This window comes from Arvicola amphibius, chromosome 5 (genome assembly GCF_903992535.2).
Source record: "Arvicola amphibius chromosome 5, mArvAmp1.2, whole genome shotgun sequence".
Lineage (NCBI taxonomy): Eukaryota > Metazoa > Chordata > Mammalia > Rodentia > Cricetidae > Arvicola > Arvicola amphibius.
In genome coordinates, this window is record NC_052051.1 from 156,651,757 (window position 1) to 156,672,085 (window position 20,329).

Here is a 20,329-nt window from a genome sequence, read left to right on the forward strand (position 1 = left end):
TGAGAAATACCCGTTGGCTTCACAGGCCCAGCCCTGCAACTGTCCACCCGGCTTTTCAATCCAGCCTCAGGAAGGGGTGACTTAGTTTCCCTGAACACAGCCACCTCGTGTTCAAAAGGGGCACAAGCCCTGCCTAGACAGGCAGCTCTGGCTCATCTTCCTGACTCCTAGGGCCATCATATCCAACACTACCTACCCAGTAAGCAGTCTCTGAATTAGCCAGAGAGGCTTGGCCATTTCTGGACCCGTGTTTTCTCTATTTGAGGAAGATACTGCTTTTGTCTTTGACCTGAACTCCAGCAAGCACTGACAATGCCAGTATTTAGCCGACAGGTATGTAAACTGTTCCTCCCTCCACAGCCTCACACAGCAGGACTTTGGCCAAGCTCTTACATACAAACCACGTTATTCCACTCATCCTGCTTTTGCTCTTCAGTCACCTTGGGTGAAAATATGCAAGTCTGCCTTAGGAATACTCCTCAAGTGACTAAGACTCCACCTCAGCAGAACCAGGTCTGTAAGAAGACGCGCTCATACTCCTCGACAGTACCGGATTCCCATTCTACCTGGTTCCCCTTAGAGTGGTTCTGTTTTCTCAGGTCTCTGTCCTCCAAAGAGCTTGTGACCACAAGGCCAGTACACAACCCTGTTACCATGCCTACACGAGAGCCTTTAGGGCTGCTGAGTGAGAGAAGTGAACATCTGGACCGCCAAGCCTTCCTTCCTCTATGCTACTGTGATGACTGGGGGCAGTTCAAAGGCCAACCCCAGGAGCCATCTTAAAATGAAAATAAGAGAGAATTAAGACACTGGGGCATGATATTTCACTGGAAACAAAAAACAGATGCTGATATTTTCAACAACATCCACATGTAAAAATGCTTATTTTATCTTTATTTTGTTATACAGGTTAATCACACTTACTGGCCTTGAAATATATCCATTAACCAATCATGCAAGAAATCAGCAAACTATGACCATGCAGAAGGAAAGAAGAGCATGTTGGTGACAGCAAAGGCCTCCTGTCACCGTGAGGGGACACTGGGAAGAGCAGGCCTCCTGTCACCATGAGGGGACACTGGGAAGAGCCGCCTCCTGTCACCGTGAGGGGACACTGGGAAGAGCAGGCCTCCTTCTACATCAGTGTCCTAGCCTCACGCCAACTCTCTCCTGCAGTGACAGAACATTTCACTAGAAAACACACTCGAGTCATGAGAATAACGTTTGTTAACTGAACATCAAAATCGAAATGCTGCTTAGGTTTCTAAACCATAAAGTAAGCTGCATATAAAAATGTTGAAACTATTGATCATAACTTAAAAAGGCATTTCAAGGATTTTACCAGCAGAGGGTAAATGATTAATTCTGGGCTGAGTGACAAAACAGAGAGCAATCGCTGCATGGCGTTTATTTTTAAATTTCAAAATTGAGGCAAAAATAGAGTCAAACTAAAAGCAATAAAATACTATGCAGAAAATACAAGCAATGCATCTTTTATAATGAATGTCTTACTGTTAATTTAAATCTTTTTACAAAAGTAAGAGATGTTGTACTTTATATTGTTATAGACGAAATGCATTCCCATAGCACAAAACCAACTTTTCTATCTTTATTTTTTAACCAGAACAATCAGCTGAAGCAAATACTTATTTGGATACATCTGTAGATATGATGGGTATAATTAATTGCTCAGCTCAAAATGCAATTCCGTGGTACTTTTAATGATTTAGGTATACCCAGCTTTAGTTCTCAGAGCAGACTAAAAATAGTGATTTTAATTTATTCCTGCTGCCTACAATTACCCACAACCATGTATTTTTAAATATTTCCAGCCTATAAAAATTACTAATTTTTGCCACTTGTGTTTATCTGCATTTAGACTTTGATTTGGATAAATTAAGCTCTCAAGTGTTCCTTGCTTTATGAAACTCTGCATGTTGTACACTTCAACACAAATAAATGACTTGTACCATTAGAGGTTTAAATAATGTAATGTATTTCATGCTCAGCCTGAAGCTGGATTCCAATGAAGTTGCTAATGCACGTAATGATTAAGTGTAACTCAAATACTAACTGTGTTGTTGAAAACATGACAGGCAATAATTTGGTCTATTATATTCTGCCATTTAATTGCCTAGTACAGACATTCTCTGACACGTTATGAAGCAATGATTTACAATTATTCAAGCTGCAAAGGTCAGAAAGTGACATTATAATCATCTACATAGAGATCCCTCTAATGCACAAAAACTAGGTAATCTCTCTCTCTCTCTCTCTCTCTCTCTCTCTCTCTCTCTCTCTCTCTCTCTCTCACACACACACACACACCAGTTTAACTGCATTAGTAACTTTCGATTTAAGGTTTCCAAAATCAACTAGAAATAAACATTTTCTAAGCATACTAATGCACAATTTAAATTTTCTGAAATCTTCTAATAAACTCAGAAGTGAAATATTTGGAAAATGCTCTTATTCTCTCCTGATTAGGTAAATCATATTCAACTATTTAACTAACTCCATATACATTAATCAAAACTTGACGTAAATAAATCTACCAATAAATAACAAAGCTCCTAATTTATATATACTGAATTTATGCTTCTGAAAAATGACATACAAAACTTCGATGTCATTTCCTAGGTTTATGGAGATCACAGGAGCACTGTGAGTTCTGCATACCTCTAAGATAATTAGAACTGATGTGACAAGAGTCTGTATGGTGAATGTTACCCACCACCACTTTCAGCAGTTTCTTTTCCCTGATACACAGACACGGCCAGCCACATGTGAGTACAATAAATTATTAAGAGATGAAGGACAGCGGGGAATAGTTAACATCATTTACAATAAGAACAAAACAAAGAAAAGAGGAAGGGTTTGAACGCCAGAATATGAGAGCAAGACTGGATAAGCAATCTTTTCTCAGAATTTAATTTTAACAAAAAGTGGAAAATGAACGTGGCTAATAGGAGGAAGTAGATGTGATTCTACAGAAAACAACCCAGCGAAAACCAATGAGCAAAATCCAAAGCAGTGGAAAAAGGCACATGCAGCAAAAAGCAGAAAACAATGGAGAGAGGGACGATTAGAGTGAGAGCAGCCCTGAGCCAGGAGGGCCGGCGGCACAGTCTCAGTGTGTGTATCAATGTATCACTTCTAACTTCTAGCTCCCATCTGTAAACGGGACAGCGAAGATGAAGCAAAGAACAAAACCATCGGAATCAGAAAAGAAGACCAATGTAACACATGGCACTTAACACCAAGCACTGCACAATACTAACATTCAGAATACATGCACATCGGATAAATTAATTAACTGTGTGGTGTGGGTACTGAGACTTGATCCTGGGCCTTGTACATGTTAGACACTAAGCTATATCCCCAAACCCACATACAGAATTATTTTTAAAAATTTAAATGTGTAAAATGAATTTGGGGGATGACATTTTTCATTCTTAACAATTAAAATAAATAAATAGGATTGGTAATTTAATAAAAAGATGTGTCTGGCCTATTTTTAGCCCCATAAGTACTGAGTAAGCCTCTCAACTTTGGAGCAGAGAAGCTCCAGTGTCTGCTTTTGCCCACTCAGCACCATCACAGTGCAGCTGACTTCCACGTCAGCCAGACATCGAGAGCAAAGAGCCTAGAATTCCTCTCCTAATCATACACTGTAAACAAGAGCCTGCTAGAAGAGAGGCTGCTCTTCAGGGGACCTGGATTGGATTCCATCACCCACATGGTGATTGACAACCATCCATAGCTCCAGCCCTATTCTAACCTCATGGGCACCAAAGACCAAGAACGCATGAGTTGAACAGATATTATAAAGGTAAAACACTCACATGCATAAAATAAATGTTTTTAAATACAGCAGCTATACAGATCAACAAACAAAACTCTGTCCTCTTGAATTAAGAGGAAGAAACAGCTTTATTCATTATCTGCTTTGAAACATGGAATGTGCAGCAACATGTTCATACCATGAGAAGAGCAACCTTGCCTACGCAGAGCATCAACCCTGAGTCACAGACAGACAATGGGAACTTGACTTTCAACTCATTCAGCTCCTTTCATCAAGGTAATTCAAACCCTGCCATACTGTGGCCAACATTTGCCAGTAGATGATAAGTAAGAGAACAACTTCAAGTTACTGATCTTGAAGATTAAAAAAAATTAACATAAATCCAGATGCAACAATTTTAAATGCAATTGTTATGTTAAAGTTGACAAGTCAGAATTCTAAAACTGCGTCTTAATGGGAACTCTTCGACAGAGTCCTCGTGGATCTGCAGTCTCCCTACATGAAGAGAAGAAAAGGCAGGCCGACAATGCAAACAATGGCTACAAGCACATTAAACTTATCCAATAAAAGCACACCATTTCCACAAACTTCACCATAAGAAAACTAAAAGGTTAATGCAAAAAGTTCAGTTTTATGACAGTTATTTCAAGCATGTGCCTGCCTCAATGTTTTACGCATTTTCAACAGGACTATTAGATAAATAACTACATATAACCAGATAAGGAAGAGGTCATTAATAAAATTTCAAAAGATTGAGACTAAGATATTAACTACTGGAGAAAAAGAAACAGTGCAGGACCCTCTGTTTGTGACAAAATTATAGAATTGATGCTCCCAAAAGATCACTTTACCTTTAAAGCATGGTTTTGTAAAAGGTAAAATTTATAGCAATTAAAGCTAATGAAGAAATGCAGCACAGCCTGCTTATGTTCAGGAACTAATGGGTCCACTGAGCATCTGGGAGATTATTTAGCCATCAGTGATAATGAATTGACACTGTCAGCAATGTTAATGCACCAATATTCTCCAGTGTCAGTAGTAAGAACCAGTCCTTTTTTGTTTTCCATTTAAACTTTTATGTTACTCTTACACCCAACCAACACATGAAACAAAGACATCCCCATACCTAACACACACAACACAGAACCACAAATACCCCTTCCTGAACATTAAATTCCTAATTCATTATTGTTCTGATCAACCTCACTGATCAATCCTTCTCAGCTCACTGGCCTTCTCCAGAGCTCCTGGCCTCACTCCAAGGCTCTCTACCCTGCTAAACTAACCCTGTGTATGTGGCTTTTAAACTGAACTTATTTTTTAAAAGAAAAAAAAAAACTATAATTCCACTGGGGGAGAAGTTTAAAGGTTACCCTAATTTTAAAAGCTAGATTCTGAAATCTAGAATGTTTTATCTACCCACCCTACACGCACACACACACACACACACAAAATGGGTCTCTCTGTGGCAAACCTAAGATTCAAAACATTCCTATTTATCCTGGTGACCAAACACAAACTACTAGTGTAACACTTCCTCTGTCTTCAGTAAGCAATCAGCTAAGGAACGAGACAGTGTTCAAATTATACATTTAGAGCCAATAAATTATAAGTTGTTTCTGCTACTAAGTATATCAAATAGGATTCTTTGAAAAAGCTTTTTTTTTATCTTTCCAATATCTTAGCACCCTAAATTTTAAAAATGGATAAAAATTTGATTTCAACAAACCAAATATGCTAAAATCTATTTACCTATTTTTCACAAATGGGGAAAAACTGCTTACTACTTCCAAATGCACATTTCCACTGTGGTCGGGGTCGTCCTACAGCTCAGAGGATAAGAACAGTAAATGACTGTCTTTTAAAATCACAAGACCTATAGAAATTAAAATGAACCATTTGGGACTTGACCCCGACAGCTAAACTCAGTAGTAACAGAACTTATTCTCCAACTGATCATGAGTGGCTTCAGGGAAAAGGTTCATCTTCATTTACTTTAGCTGCAAGTCACTGAACCATCAATTTGGCCAGCGAATAAATCACAGACCATGGTTGATAGCATTGCTTGTAAAGTTATTTGTAAAACTCTCTTAAGGGTCAAAAAGTGAAATCTTCTCCTGGGAATATGTATTGTCCAATAAAAAGCAGACTGCTCTTGACTTGAAGGTATTTACATGTCCATGTAAACCTGAAGAGCCTCCTACACAAGCATAATATATGCATACTGCATAATTTAATTCGACCTATGAATTGCAGATTTCTTAAGTTTCACATAAAGTATTTTATATGATGTACTTATTAGTTAATTTCTCTAGCACAATAACATTAAAATATATTTTAATAAGTAGAGTATTAAAATCCACCTCTGAATGTCCTATGATACACCATATATGTCATAGCATTTTAAAACCTTTTAAACATTTCTGCTAAATTAATTAATTTTACATTGAGGTACATCAGTGCTTTCTATTAAATGTAACATACCTGAATGACAATTAAACACTATGAATGACTCTACAAAGAACCATGAATTGAAAATGGAAACTTGTTTTGAAATCACATGACACAAAAATACATTATACACTGTTTTTACCACATCATCCCTCAAATGATCAGTAACCAGGCATCTGAAATTAAATCTTTTATTTTTCCTTACAGAATATGTCCAATTTATCCAAAGAACCATTAATGTGATTAAAATTAAGATAGTATAGCAGAAGAAAAAAATACATATGCACTCCTAAAGCTATATTATCTGGGGGGTTCTTTTTGTCTTTAAGTGGAATTTATAGTTCTCTCTGGCAATGTGAATGAACATCCTATAATTTAGTCAATTTACAGATTACAGGTTCAAATTGACCTTGTAGCCCATAAAATTGCTCATCTTCAGCAGAGGATTAGAAGTGGGAGAAGAATGTCATAACTGTATTTAAGGAATTTACCATAACAAAGGAAAGGAGGATGCGCAAGCGTAATTTCCGCTACTCTTACTCATATCAGTTTTGAGTTCTCGAACAATAGCTACCCGCTCGCAGCTAGCTCCGGGTTCTCACAGCAGAGGTGGCCGTGCTTTACTCACCCACAGACGTGACACTTGTACTCCCTCATCCCAAGGTGCCTTTTCACATGGTTTCTGGCATCTCCAAGCTGAGCTGTTGCGAAATGGCATATCTTGCACTTGAATGGTTTTGATCCTGAGTAAATGTAAAATAAAGTAAAATTGGACTTGGATAACACATTACTAGCAGACTTTTAAATGGGGCGGGTAAATCAAGTCCTAAGTTAAACCTTCAATCAAATTAAGAATTTTGTCCCCAAAACAAAATGCATGCACTCATAACTTTCTTAACCCCATAAATATCTCATGTGGTTTTAATGTCTTAGTGAATACTGCTAATTCTCAAAAACATTTCTAAGATTTAAAGTCAAAAATTGAGTGCCACTAAGCAGCTTTTATGAGCTAAATATTATTAAACATTTTTCATACAAGTGACAAAAAGATTTCTTGAAGATATCCTATCTAAAATTGAACATTTTAAAAACAAATACAAACAAGGTCACTGGTATCTACAAAGTGTATTACTGAGTATATTTCTTAGACATAACAACACTTTTCTAACACCGTCATAGACACACAACTACACTGTGCTAACACCATCACAGACACACGACTACACTGTGCTAACACCATCACACACGACTACACTGTGCTAACACCATCATACACGACTACACTGTGCTAACACCATCATACACAACTACACTGTGCTAACACCATCATACACAACTACACTGTGCTAACAGCATCACAGACACACGACTACACTGTGCTAACACCATCACACACGACTACACTGTGCTAACACCATCATACACAACTACACTGTGCTAACACCATCACACACGACTACACTGTGCTAACACCATCATACACAACTACACTGTGCTAACAGCATCACAGACACACGACTACACTGTGCTAACATCATCACACACGACTACACTGTGCTAACACCATCATACACGACTACACTGTGCTAACACCATCACACACGACTACACTGTGCTAACACGGTCACACACGACTATACTATGCTAACACCATCACAGACACACGACTACACTGTGCTAACACCATCACAGACACACGACTACACTATGCTAACATCATCACACACGACTACACTGTGCTAACACCATCATACACGACTACACTGTGCTAACACGGTCACACACGACTACACTATGCTAACATCATCATACACGACTACACTGTGCTAACACCATCACACACAACTACACTGTGCTAACACCATCACAGACACACGACTACACTATGCTAACATCATCACACACGACTACACTGTGCTAACATCATCACACACGACTACACTGTGCTAACACCATCATACACGACTACACTGTGCTAACACCATCACACACGACTACACTGTGCTAACACCATCATACACAACTACACTGTGCTAACACCATCACAGACACACGACTACACTGTGCTAACATCATCACACACGACTACACTGTGCTAACACCATCATACACGACTACACTGTGCTAACACCATCACACACGACTACACTGTGCTAACACCATCACACACGACTACACTGTACTAACACCATCATACACGACTACACTGTGCTAACACGGTCACACACGACTACACTATGCTAACATCATCACACACGACTACACTGTGCTAACACCATCATACACAACTACACTGTGCTAACACGGTCACACACGAGTATACTATGTTAACACCATCACACACAACTACACTGTGCTAACACCATCACAGACACACGACTACACTATGCTAACATCATCACACACGACTACACTGTGCTAACATCATCACACACGACTACACTGTGCTAACACCATCATACACGACTACACTGTGCTAACACCATCACACACGACTACACTGTGCTAACACCATCATACACAACTACACTGTGCTAACACCATCACAGACACACGACTACACTGTGCTAACACCATCATACACGACTACACTGTGCTAACACGGTCACACACGACTATACTATGCTAACACCATCACACACAACTACACTGTGCTAACACCATCACAGACACACGACTACACTGTGCTAACACCGGCACAGACACACGACTACACTGTGCTTAACACCAGCACAGACACACGACTACACTGTGCTAACACCGGCACAGACACACGACTACACTGTGCTTAACACCAGCACAGACACACGACTACACTGTGCTAACACCCACACACGACTACACTGTGCTAACACCCACACACGACTACCCTGTGCTAACACCAGCACAGACACACGACTACACTGTGCTAACACCCACACACGACTACACTGTGCTAACACCCACACACGACTACCCTGTGCTAACACCAGCACAGACACACGACTGCCCTGTGCTAACACCAGCACAGACACACGACTGCCCTGTGCTAACACCGGCACAGACACACGACTGCCCTGTGCTAACACCGGCACAGACATGACAACCCAGCACGTAACTGTTGCGCCTTCATCATCTTTTCGCTGCTGTGATGAGTCAGCAAACCAGCAATGTCGACATCTTGGTTACTTAGTTCACTAACAGATATTTCAACACAAGAGGCTCAGTAAGGACAAGAAAACTCTTTTAATTATTTTATACGGACCAAGATTAAAGTACACTGCAAAACAAAACACTTAACCCTTTCAGTCAACAGCGTCACTATATGTGACTCACGACCAAGTCCTCCATTTACTAGAAATAGCCACTCTTAAGGAAGAAGATAAGCACAAACTGTCTTCCAGTTTTCTAACTACTACATCTTGAAAGAGATTAAAATAATAAAAACCACGGCTTAAAATCTTTACGTTTCCAGACTTTTTGTGTCATAATTAGCATATCTATTTTATAAAATAACACTTTCAATATGGATAGAGTATAAAATATGTAAATTTCAAAAATTATAGAGTACAAATAAATCAACCATCTGCAATCAATGAACCTTTGTGCAGTCCTGGAAAAATAAAAATCCTCCAAGGTAAAAAAAAAAAAATGTTTGAAACTAAAGCACTCTAGAAAAAAGACTCTTAAATTTCAATTTAGTTCTCAAAAGGACACTGAGAAAGTGAATTGACCTCCCAGAAAGGAGGAAAAAGCAAACAGTGCTACATGGCAGGCAACGCTGGGTATCTCACTGTCCAATGACAATGAAGTGCGTCTCTTAATACTTCAAATTTCTATGGTTAGAAGCAGGTGAAAATGTACCCAACACCTGAATGGCTCTATCTAGTTAAGGTTTATATGTTTAGATATCAAAAGCAGGTTGAGATTTCAGCTTACAGCATTCAAATTCTATCAATCATTGTAGAAACTAGTTTATTTAAATGACCCTGATAAAATTAAGCGTATCATGACTTTGAAACATCATATGAGACACAGAATCCCTTAATGGAATTCTTAAAGGGTAAGCGTCAATCCACCTGTGCTTAGTAAAGTGCTTTTTCAAGGACAATCTGGAAATTATTAATAAACCATAGTATCAGGACCTCAGACAAGAAGGATAAACACGCCCAACATTCCTCTGCTCGATGACTTGGAGAAACAGATCTAAAACCCTGGCGGCTCGGACAGCCTGGTCTGACGAGCTCTGCTCAGGTGGCATGAGGACCACACAGATGAACAGAAGCTGCTGTGCTTTAGTCCTTCCCGCAGTCTCAGGGCTGGTGCAGTGTATGGAGAACACACAAATCAGCTACCATTCAAGGTAGGCTGTTAGCATCTCCTTCCTAGGCATTAGCATTCCAGATCAGCTAAGGAAATCCTCTCTGTAGGAAGAGGAAGCCTTTCCTTCTACTTCACTTCCTAGAGACAATATCTTTTTTACAGTTGCTATACAATGCACATTATGAAATGAGGATCCTGGCATATGTTTATAACACAAAACCTATAAAAAAAAACACATATTTCTAAATTTGCCTTTCTCTCAGATATATTTATTAAAATGTCCAGAATTATCTTAAATAAATCTATTCCATGGAGCAGCATTATGCTCAGATGATTTCTTATTTTAATTTGATCTGTATGACTTTATGAAGGCGGAAAAAAAAGAAAAAAAAAAAAAAACTAAAGTGGCCCTAACTTCCTGGTACCTGATTCTTTACTAAACAAATCCGAAAGACCTGAAATCTCAGTCTGCACTCAGCCCTCTGGGCCCTGCCTCTGAGGCCCTCTGACAGTTCTGCACACAGAGAAGGAGCATTAACATTGAGAAGGGAAGGCGGCATCCTTCAGATCTCAGCAGAGGGGTAATGCAGATGCAGGGGTACCACGTGGTGCTTGCTGACTGCAGGCTAAACCTCAAGTGTTTCCTAAGCATCTAAACACTTCATTCATTCATTCAGTCAATCGCTCATTCACTTACCCATCCAACAATGACACGGAACGCCAGCCATGAGAGAAGTGCGTGCAGAGTCAGTAGTGAACCAAGTCAGCCCTTCCCACTGTGCTCCGTCTACAGACTAACTGTTTTGGTGGTCTGCATACTCTCTAGACTGTTATACAAAGAATTACAGACACCCAGCACTAACTTGGAGTTTTCAGTGAAGACACACACATCATATATGCCCACATACGAACATTTTCAAAGGGCGTAAGTGACCGGAGTACTATGCACACAAACAGAATGGCTTCCCAGTATCTTGAGGCTTAAGACATCGTGCACGTCCTCTGATAAAAGCTTTAGAATACTGCACAGGAGCTAAGCCCTGTGCCATGAGCTCTTCTAATCCAGAGTGAAGGCCCTGATAATCAAGCCAAGTGGTTCACACCACAAATGCACAGGAACTGAGATTTCCTCCTACAATTCTTCATAACCAAAACTCATTTCTTCAGCATGCTGCTTTCATTGTGCTAAGAATAATCAGAACAGGTTACATGAAATATACAACAAATTCCAAATATGGAAATGGGTTGGAAATGCAAGCCCTTTTCCAGCCAAGCAGTAATAACCAGCCCTGTATTACTCCTTTATACATAAAAGTGAAGTACCAGGAAGCCATCCGTTTTAAGATATTCCGAGAGTACAACAACATAAAATTAAAACCTGAAAGCCAGCCTTCCCAAAAAAGTGACTTGTGAAACTGACACAGTGGGCTGGCCCTCGGCTCTCAGGAGGGAGGGCTCTGCAGTACCCAGAGCCCCGGGAAAACGTACTTGCTGCAAAGACCAACAGAAGATCCAAAAAAAAGTCTGCTAACTTTTACTAAATGTTACAATCGATGATGTAACTTATGTAAGTAGGGTTACTCTGTCACATATTGATAGTTACCTCACTTTCACATCCACATTAACTTGATTTTAAATGCAATTAATATATATAGTCAAGGAAGACTAATGGACTACATTCTGCACTTAACCTGGTAGACATTTTCAAATGGCACAAGTGACCAGTGCAAACCTATTTTGCATTGTAAACGACTAAATAAATCTTAATGGATTAAGAATGATCAGCTATCAACACACAAGGGAAATTAAGTGCTGAAATGCCTACATTGATTATTTTAAATTATTAGCCTTACTCTGTTCTTGAATTTGTATGCTTTTAGTGAGCTTTAACACATTTACAAGACTTATTGACTATAATTACAAGAGAATTCAAGTAATGGACACATCAATTATAAGCAACATGTCTTGACCAGACAGTTGCATAAAGAATTCTAAAAAGAGCTCCATTAGCATCTTCCTCGTGGTTTTATTCAGTTTTATCTGACTTAAGAGGGCATGTTAAGAAAACATGTATTTTCCGTGCGTAAGAACAGCCTGGTATCTAATGCCATGTCATTTCAGAGTGAGAAGCAACAACAGAGGCACCAACAACGCAAACAAATAAGCACTTGGGTGTCCTCCAGAAATGGGCATCAAGAGGCTAGTGGAGAGCAGGCCACAGAGACTGCGGTGTTTATATTCACCGGAACTGATCTCCTATTACTTTCTTTAACGGAAATGTCTGGCCTATCTTTAATCAACCTCAGTTACTGACAATGCTCTATAGCTCCATGTAGCCATGCACTAAGTTTCAAAAACTGCAGGAATTTAAAGTGTAGATTTAACAATATGCCATTATTTAAAAGTACAGTAAAATAAACCTCACCGTTTTAATGAAAATATGTTCATTGAAATGTGAATTTATTATTCAAATCCACTCATAAATTCAACCATGTAGACAGAACTTGTCTAAGCAGAGCACAATGATTTAGAAAAGCTGTCTATTTAAAATAAAGAATGTATGGCAGGTTTATAGAAACACTGCAGTGAATTTTTACATAAATTTAGAACAGTGGCTTATACATTTTTCACCAAATATATATATATATATATATATATATATATATATATATATATATATATTTTTTAATTTCTCCCCAAACTAAACATTAGCATGGAATGTTCAATGTGTCAGAATACAGACCCTAAATCAGGTACTACCTCAATGAAAAGTGAATTTCAATTCATATTAAGGGAAGCATGTTCACAAATTCTGGTCCTTGAAAGTAGAATCATACTACTGGGACTCAGACTTGTAGATACAAACTATCTATTGATGAGTATTTTTAAAATTCTAATATCTTAAGAAATTTTATTAAGGGACAAGAGAGATGGCTCAGCAGTTAAGAGCATAGGCTTCCCATCCACAGGACCCAGGTTAGATGGCCAGGGGATCCAATGCCCTCTTCTGGTTTCCAGAAACACTGCATGCATGCAGTACATGGACATACAGGCAAGCAAAACACATAGAAAAAAAAAATAAACGTTAAATTTTTGAGGATGTGGTGGCACACACCTTCACAGAAGAGGGGGAGGAAGAATTGTAGGAGCCAGAGGGGTCAAGGACACCACAAGATAATGGCCACAGAACCAACCTACCTGGGTTCATATGAGCTCCCAGAGACTGAACTGACAGTCAGGGAGTCTACATGGGTCTGACCTAGGTCCTCTGCATATGTTATAGATGTGTAGCTTGGGCTTCCTGAGGACTCCTAACCGTTGGGGGAGGGGCTGTCTCCGACTCTCTGGCTTGCTTTTGAGACTTTCCCTTCCAATGGGTTGCCTTGTCCAGCCTTAAAACTAGGGGAGATACCTAGTTTTATTGCAACATAGTATGTCATATTTGATTGACATACCTGGAAGGCCTGCCCTTTTCTGAAGGGAAAAGAGGAGTGGATCTGGGAAGAGGGGAGGAAGGAGTGAGGGGCTGGGAGGAGAGGAGAGAGGGGAAACTGCAATCAGGATGTAATATATGAGAGAATAATAAAAGACTAAAAATTTGAGGGTGTGATGGCACACACCTTTAATCCCAACACTTGGGATGTAGAAGCAGGTGGATCTATGTGAGGTGGAAAACAGCCTAGGCTACATGGTAAGTTTCAGAACAGCCAGGACTTCACAGTGAGGCCCTGTCTCAAAACATAAGAATTTTAATAAAGGTTAAAAGCTACTTAATATGCTCTCCAAAACCACAAAGTGTCGTTTACTATACCTTTGGAAAATCAAATAATTAATACAAAACAAATGAAAAGCAGTAAAACACAAGAGTTTTGCACAGCCATCAGAGGGTGCTTTTGACAAAAGTAAAAGCAATTTGTCCACTGATGTGCCTTTAGAATCTCTAAGGCTAAATTGCCTTCAGAAACATTAAATGTCAACATTTCCTAGACTCAAGCAGAGCATCACACAAACACGAAATATGAATTAGGTGGAAGGTTCACAAGCAAATTCAAATTGGGTTCCATACTTGGTCAGGACCCAAAGTTCAAACTCCATCATTTTTGCACTTTGTAGGGAAATGCAGGCTTGCTACAAGGGCTACGTACCTGTATGGGTGCGAATGTGAGCCAGAAAGGCCATGGAGTTGCTGCTCCGACACACCTTCCCACAGTACTTGCAGATATTTCCCTGGTTTTCCTCTCTCTCGCGGTTGATCTGCTCAGTGTCTTCCACTATGTACTTATTTACCTCCCGTAGCAATTCCTCGTGCTGTCCTTTAATGTGCAGAAACAAATTCTGTTCAGAATCAAAGGGCTCTGTACACTTGACACATTTGAAGGTGGCCCCTCCCTCTGGAAGCTCTTCTACACTGGCCTGTTCATTTCTCATATGACCAGCACTAGCCAAATGCTGGTGAAGGTTGCTCTCGGTATAGAAGGATTTCCCACAAAGTAAACAATGGAAGTGTTTCTCTTTCGTGGGATGCTTCATAGCTATGTGGACATTCAGTCCACTCAATCCATCTGCTAAGAAACCACAATCATCACATCGGATTCGTGTGGACTCGCCGAAGGAACTGCCTTCAGCTTTCCTCTTCTTCAAGCCTTGAGCACAGTCTTTTGGGGGCAACTCACTAACTCTCACCCCTGCTGCCAGCAGACCCTCTTCCGACTGATCCACCAATTCACCATCTTCAGAAGTTTTTATTCTAATTATGGAAGAATCAAACCGGCCAAAACTGTACATGGTTTGCCCTTTGTCATCAATACTTATTATAGTTTCATAAACATCATTACTGTCAACTGTGTCATCAGAAGCTGGGCCATCCTCTTCTAAAACAATCTCGTGTTGTGAGTTCATCAGAATTTCCTTATTCTCAACAACAGGGTCTGCTTGCACATCTTTCAAGTCTTCTGAACTCGGTTCACATCCAGCTTTGCTCTGGCCACCACCATCCAGGTCCAGCACAGTAGGGGAAGTGGATTCAGCGGAATGGCCCCCATCGAAGTCTCCAGAGGAGAGGGACTTGTCAAGGACTTGACCTCCACTATCACTGGTACTGCCTCCCTCACCTTCACAGTGTGTCCTTGGGTCACCAGCATTGGCATCGTTAAACAAGCCATGGTTTTCCTTTCCTGCCTCACAATCCGCAGCATAGTCTCCTGGATTGTCATCTTGAAGACAGCCTGGGGAGCCATGATTAGAGGGCGTATTAAGGGACACTATCTCCCCAGGTTTCAAACATTTGTCCTTAGCAAGGGGCTGTTGCAAGGTCTCACAAAAGGAATGATCTTCCTCAGTCACAATTTCCACTGAGTCAGGAGCACAGAGTACTTTAGACATATCTAAGCTAGCATTCTCATCTAAAATAGGGCAATCTGCAGCATTTCTAGGTTTGAGAGTATCAGATGATTGGTCTGGTTTTATTTTAAATTCCTCAGGGTTTTGTGGATGCCCCTCCTCAGACACAAGGATGCTTTTGGACATTTCTGAAGAACCTGCTTCCACAGTAGAAGAGCTGAGGTAAGACTGCCTTTTCATCTTATGCTTCTCTGTTGCAGCATGCCTAGTCATTTCCCTGCGAGTCACTGCATAGTAATCACAGGCCATGCAATAAAACTCAAACTCTTTGGTGTGCTTCCTTTTCACATGCAGCTCTAGCGAAGCGGCCGAGTGAGCACTGAACTCACAGTGCAAGCATCTATTGTCACCTGAACCTGCAACATCTCTCTGAGAGCACACATCATTCTGCTGTAGAAGGTCCTCTGGATCTAAAGAGAGCTGCCCCTTTCTATCAGAGAGTCGACAGCTACCTTCTCCATCTCCAGAATGAAACACATTTTCAGCTTCAACTTCTACTGCGTTTCCACAGTCGACCACGGGCTTATCTGTAGGAGATGCAGCAGACCCAGCGGACCTGACAGCCTGCTCATCGGAAGCAGTCACTGCTCCAGGGGAATTCTTTTTACACGCTTCAAGATCACCCCCTTCTGGGCCAACAATTATATCTGAGCTTTGTTTCCCATTTGCTTCTATTTCCACCCGTCCTTTATGTTTCTTGGTGGCACAATGACGTTCCATATCTCCTTTAGTTACAGTATAATACTTACATACCTTGCACAAATAACTATACTGGTGACTGTGTTTACGCCTAATGTGCACCGTCAAATTTGTAATACTAGAGGCCAGAAGTCCACAGTGCGAACAGGTCCGTGAAATGCTGCCTTTGGGCCGCCCTCTCTTTGGAGCAGGGGCTAAGGCTAAATCGTCATCTCTGGTGACGACACCAGACTGGGGAAGCTCCTTAGGAGGCAGCAAGCTCTGCTCACGACAGGAATGCTCCTGTAATCGCACACTGACATGGCCTTCGGGTCTTCCACTTCCAGAAACGTGAGACTCCTCCTTTCTATCATTTGCACCTATGCACACCCTTTCAATGCACTCTTCAAAACTTAAACCAATATTATTTTTCTTAGCATTTTCAAGGTGTTTGCTTCTTTTAATGTGCTTCTCCATCCCTTCTTTGCTCAATGAGTAAAGATTACATGCTTTACAAAGAAAGTGATAGTCTTGCCCATGCCGAAGCTTTATGTGTCTCGTAAGGACGGTGGAAGACCGTGTTTTATAAAAGCACTTCTTACACTGAAACTGAGGCTTACTTGAATGCCTTGCTTCAATTCCATGGCTGACCCTCGACTCAGCAGGATCTTCCTTAGCTGATTTCCCTGATTCTTCTCTAGAATCTTCCATGTTTTCTGATTCTAAAGTACTTAAAGGTAAAACAGAGTCCCTGCTCAATGATGATGCCGTCTTTGGTTGAACCACTAAACTATTATGCATCTCAGTTGCTCTGTGTTCTTCCACATCTTTCTCAGGCAAGAACAGATTACAGGAGGTACAAAAAAAGCCCATGCTATGCTTTTCCTTCATGTGGTCTCTAAGACCCACTTCATTCAAGGAAACGAAGGAACAACGCTGGCAGCTGAGGGCAGGAGCCACCTGCTGGTGCTGGTTCCTATGCAAGTGTTCCTCTAAGTCTTCCCTCGATGGACTAGAAAAGTTACAGGTTTGACAGCAAAACTGCATCTCTCTTGCATGGCACCTTCTCACATGAATTTCCAAGTCTGTCTTGTCTGCAGCTATATGACCACACTCTGTACAGGTACACAGAACCTGGCAGACTGGAGCTGGCAGAGAGCCCAGCTGTGTGGAGCCCGAAAGATGGGAAGCTGTCTTGTCCTGTGTCCCTTCTGAGTCATCTGAGGTAGTCACACACAGACTTTGAACATCCTGGCTCATTTGTCTTGGTTCTGTCATTGGCTGTGCATCATTTGGTTTCATCTGTGTTCTAAAGTGTTTCATATACATCCTCTGAGTTTCATTTGTACCCCTCTTATTAATTCCTAGAAGATTAAACCTTTTCTTTGCCTGGCCCTTTAAAGTAAAAGTGCCAGTTCGTCTGCGAAAGCTATTACCCAGCATCAGGAGATTTCGCTCAGCTCTTGTCCTCGAGGTGGCACTGATACTGATATGTGCTATCTGGAGGGTACTTTTGATGGATTCCGGTTTACCTAAAAGACCCTCTGAGCTTACTAAGCCCCCTAGCTGTTTGTTCTGATTTTCAGGATTTTGAACAACACCAAAAGTAACGTTTTCCTCAACAATGTCCTCTTTCCCTGATGAGGTATTCCTAGATGGCACCATTTCGACAAGCAGCTCACTCCCACCACCACTGCGTTCAGAAAGGGTTCCTCTGCAGGCCTGAGAATTGTTCCCAGTGTTCTGCACTCCTTTGGAATCCCCATTCCTTGCTACTGGTTTAGAAGCTCTTGGTTTTGTTCTAACATTTTTTGTTCCCATGACACAAGATTTTTTAGGAAAAGGCTGTTTTGTTAAGATTTGTACAAATCCTCCACGAGCAGCAAGATTCTGACGCCGAAGGTGTGTTTTGCCAAGATAATGTACATTCAACAGGTTTTCTTCGGCACACTGGAAGCCGCAGAGATCACAGGAAAAAATTTTCTGTGGCCCGTGAGTATGTTTGACATGCACGTGAGGAGACGAGCTGCTCTCTGCTCGGTGGCTACAGTGGCAGCAGGCACAATTCTTCTCCTGTTCCACACGACATTCCACATGCTTTTCCAAAGCAGAGCAAGAGGAGAATGAATGGCCACACATCCTGCACTTGAGAACTGTCTCTGCATTTCCAAAGCTACAACTAACACTCATTTCTTCTGGAGGAAAAGGAGTGTGTTTTTCCGGAACTAGGGAAACCGTTTCCTGAGCAGGCTTTCTCTCCACATCTGCTTTCACAGAAAGAGTATCAAATGTACTAAAATCCCCGGGTGGGGAGAAGACACTGGGAAGGGCTCGGCCTCCATCTGAGTGGCTGGTGGAGAAGGCCTCCTGTCCTACATCAGCCGAGTCAACATTAGTATCTTCAGTGTCCAACCCACAGGTGCCCTGCTCTTCCATCTCGAGGGGCTCCACTGCCTCTATTCTCCTTCGTTTGAAAGCAAGTTCACTTCTCTCTTCCTCCACAGCAACACTGTCTGAGCTGGACGACTCTGAAAAACCCCTTTTGTTCGTAAAACTCTCAGAGGCATTTGCTATGCCATCGGATACAGGCCCACAACTGGCATCGCGGGAGGAAACGGTTTTCGTGTCTGTGGCTTCCTCATCCTCGTCATTTTCATGTTTATTCTCAGAATCCATTCTTAATGAAGTTCTGGTGATGTTTCTTCTGATGGACTGAATTTAACTAGAATTTATAATCTGTAAAATAAATAGACATGGCATTAGAGTTTTGAACATGAAGAAAATGCAAACCTCTAGGTCTGAACCTAAGGGAGAAAAATATGATGAAATTAACCTCAATGAAGTTTCTTCCATACTTGACAAACCTGACCACATATATAAAGTTCTTTTTTCAAAACTGGCAATCTTGCTGTGTGTGGAAGTTAAAACCTGCCATCCCAACAGTTCTAAGGCTAGGACAGGAGGATTACCTTATGATCAAGGCCAATCAAGGTTACACAGTGACTACCAGGCCAAGCCAAACACAGAAGGAGATTCCCATCTTTAAAACAGAAAAATAAAATAAAGGCATGAGATCCAATCTGTGGACCGCAGCGACTCACAAAGCAATAGTACGTATCTTCGTCAGGGGTAAGGGAAACTCCCGTCAGTTTTCAGTTTACGAAACAGTAGATTTCAGGACACTTCTTTTTAAACAGAGAAGCCTTTCTTACAAATTCTATTGTGGTGGATCCCATTCTACAGAGCAGATGTGAGGAGAATCTGGAGCACCGCCTTCCCGGGCAGCCTCTGCACGCACGAAATGCTGGTACAAAGGCAATTGCTTCAGCCCTGCCTACAGCAAAGGCTCACCACGGCATCCTCAGGAGACCTCAACCAACACCACGTATTCTCATCACAGGATAACACTCACGCTCAAATCTCCTGCCACCCCTGTTCCAGGTGTCAATCAACTTCCTTACACACCGTCATTCTTGTTCTGTCTGAGAGTTAATGGCAAAGGCAAATGCCAATTGTACAAAATTAATGGAGCAAGTTTTTGGAGGGAGGGGAATTACCCAGAATAGAATGTCTTAAAAGTCAATATTATTGACTTTATTTTTCATTATTATAGCTAATTAACACATATCCTTTTCCATTTATTTTATACTATGATTGAAATTTTTAGCCAAATGTGACTTTATTTGAAGTTAA

The 20,329-nt window shown here is 40.9% G+C and overlaps 1 protein-coding gene across 3 annotated transcripts in view; it reads right to left on the reverse strand.

Moving 5' to 3' along the window:
- Znf407 (zinc finger protein 407) overlaps positions 1 to 20,329 on the reverse strand; it is a 366,869-nt gene that overhangs the window by 323,658 nt on the left and 22,882 nt on the right. For 2 of the 3 annotated variants that reach the window (XM_038330534.1, XM_038330536.1), the window contains exons 2-3: positions 14,704 to 19,372; positions 6,885 to 6,999 (exon numbers count right to left, since the gene is read on the reverse strand). In XM_038330534.1, coding sequence (XP_038186462.1) covers positions 6,885 to 6,999; positions 14,704 to 19,312 — 4,724 coding nt within the window. In that variant the 5' untranslated portion in view covers positions 19,313 to 19,372. Of the gene's footprint in view, positions 1 to 6,884; positions 7,000 to 14,703; positions 19,373 to 19,605; positions 19,675 to 20,329 lie in introns of those variants that run through there. The other variant, XM_038330535.1, reaches the window with a different exon arrangement.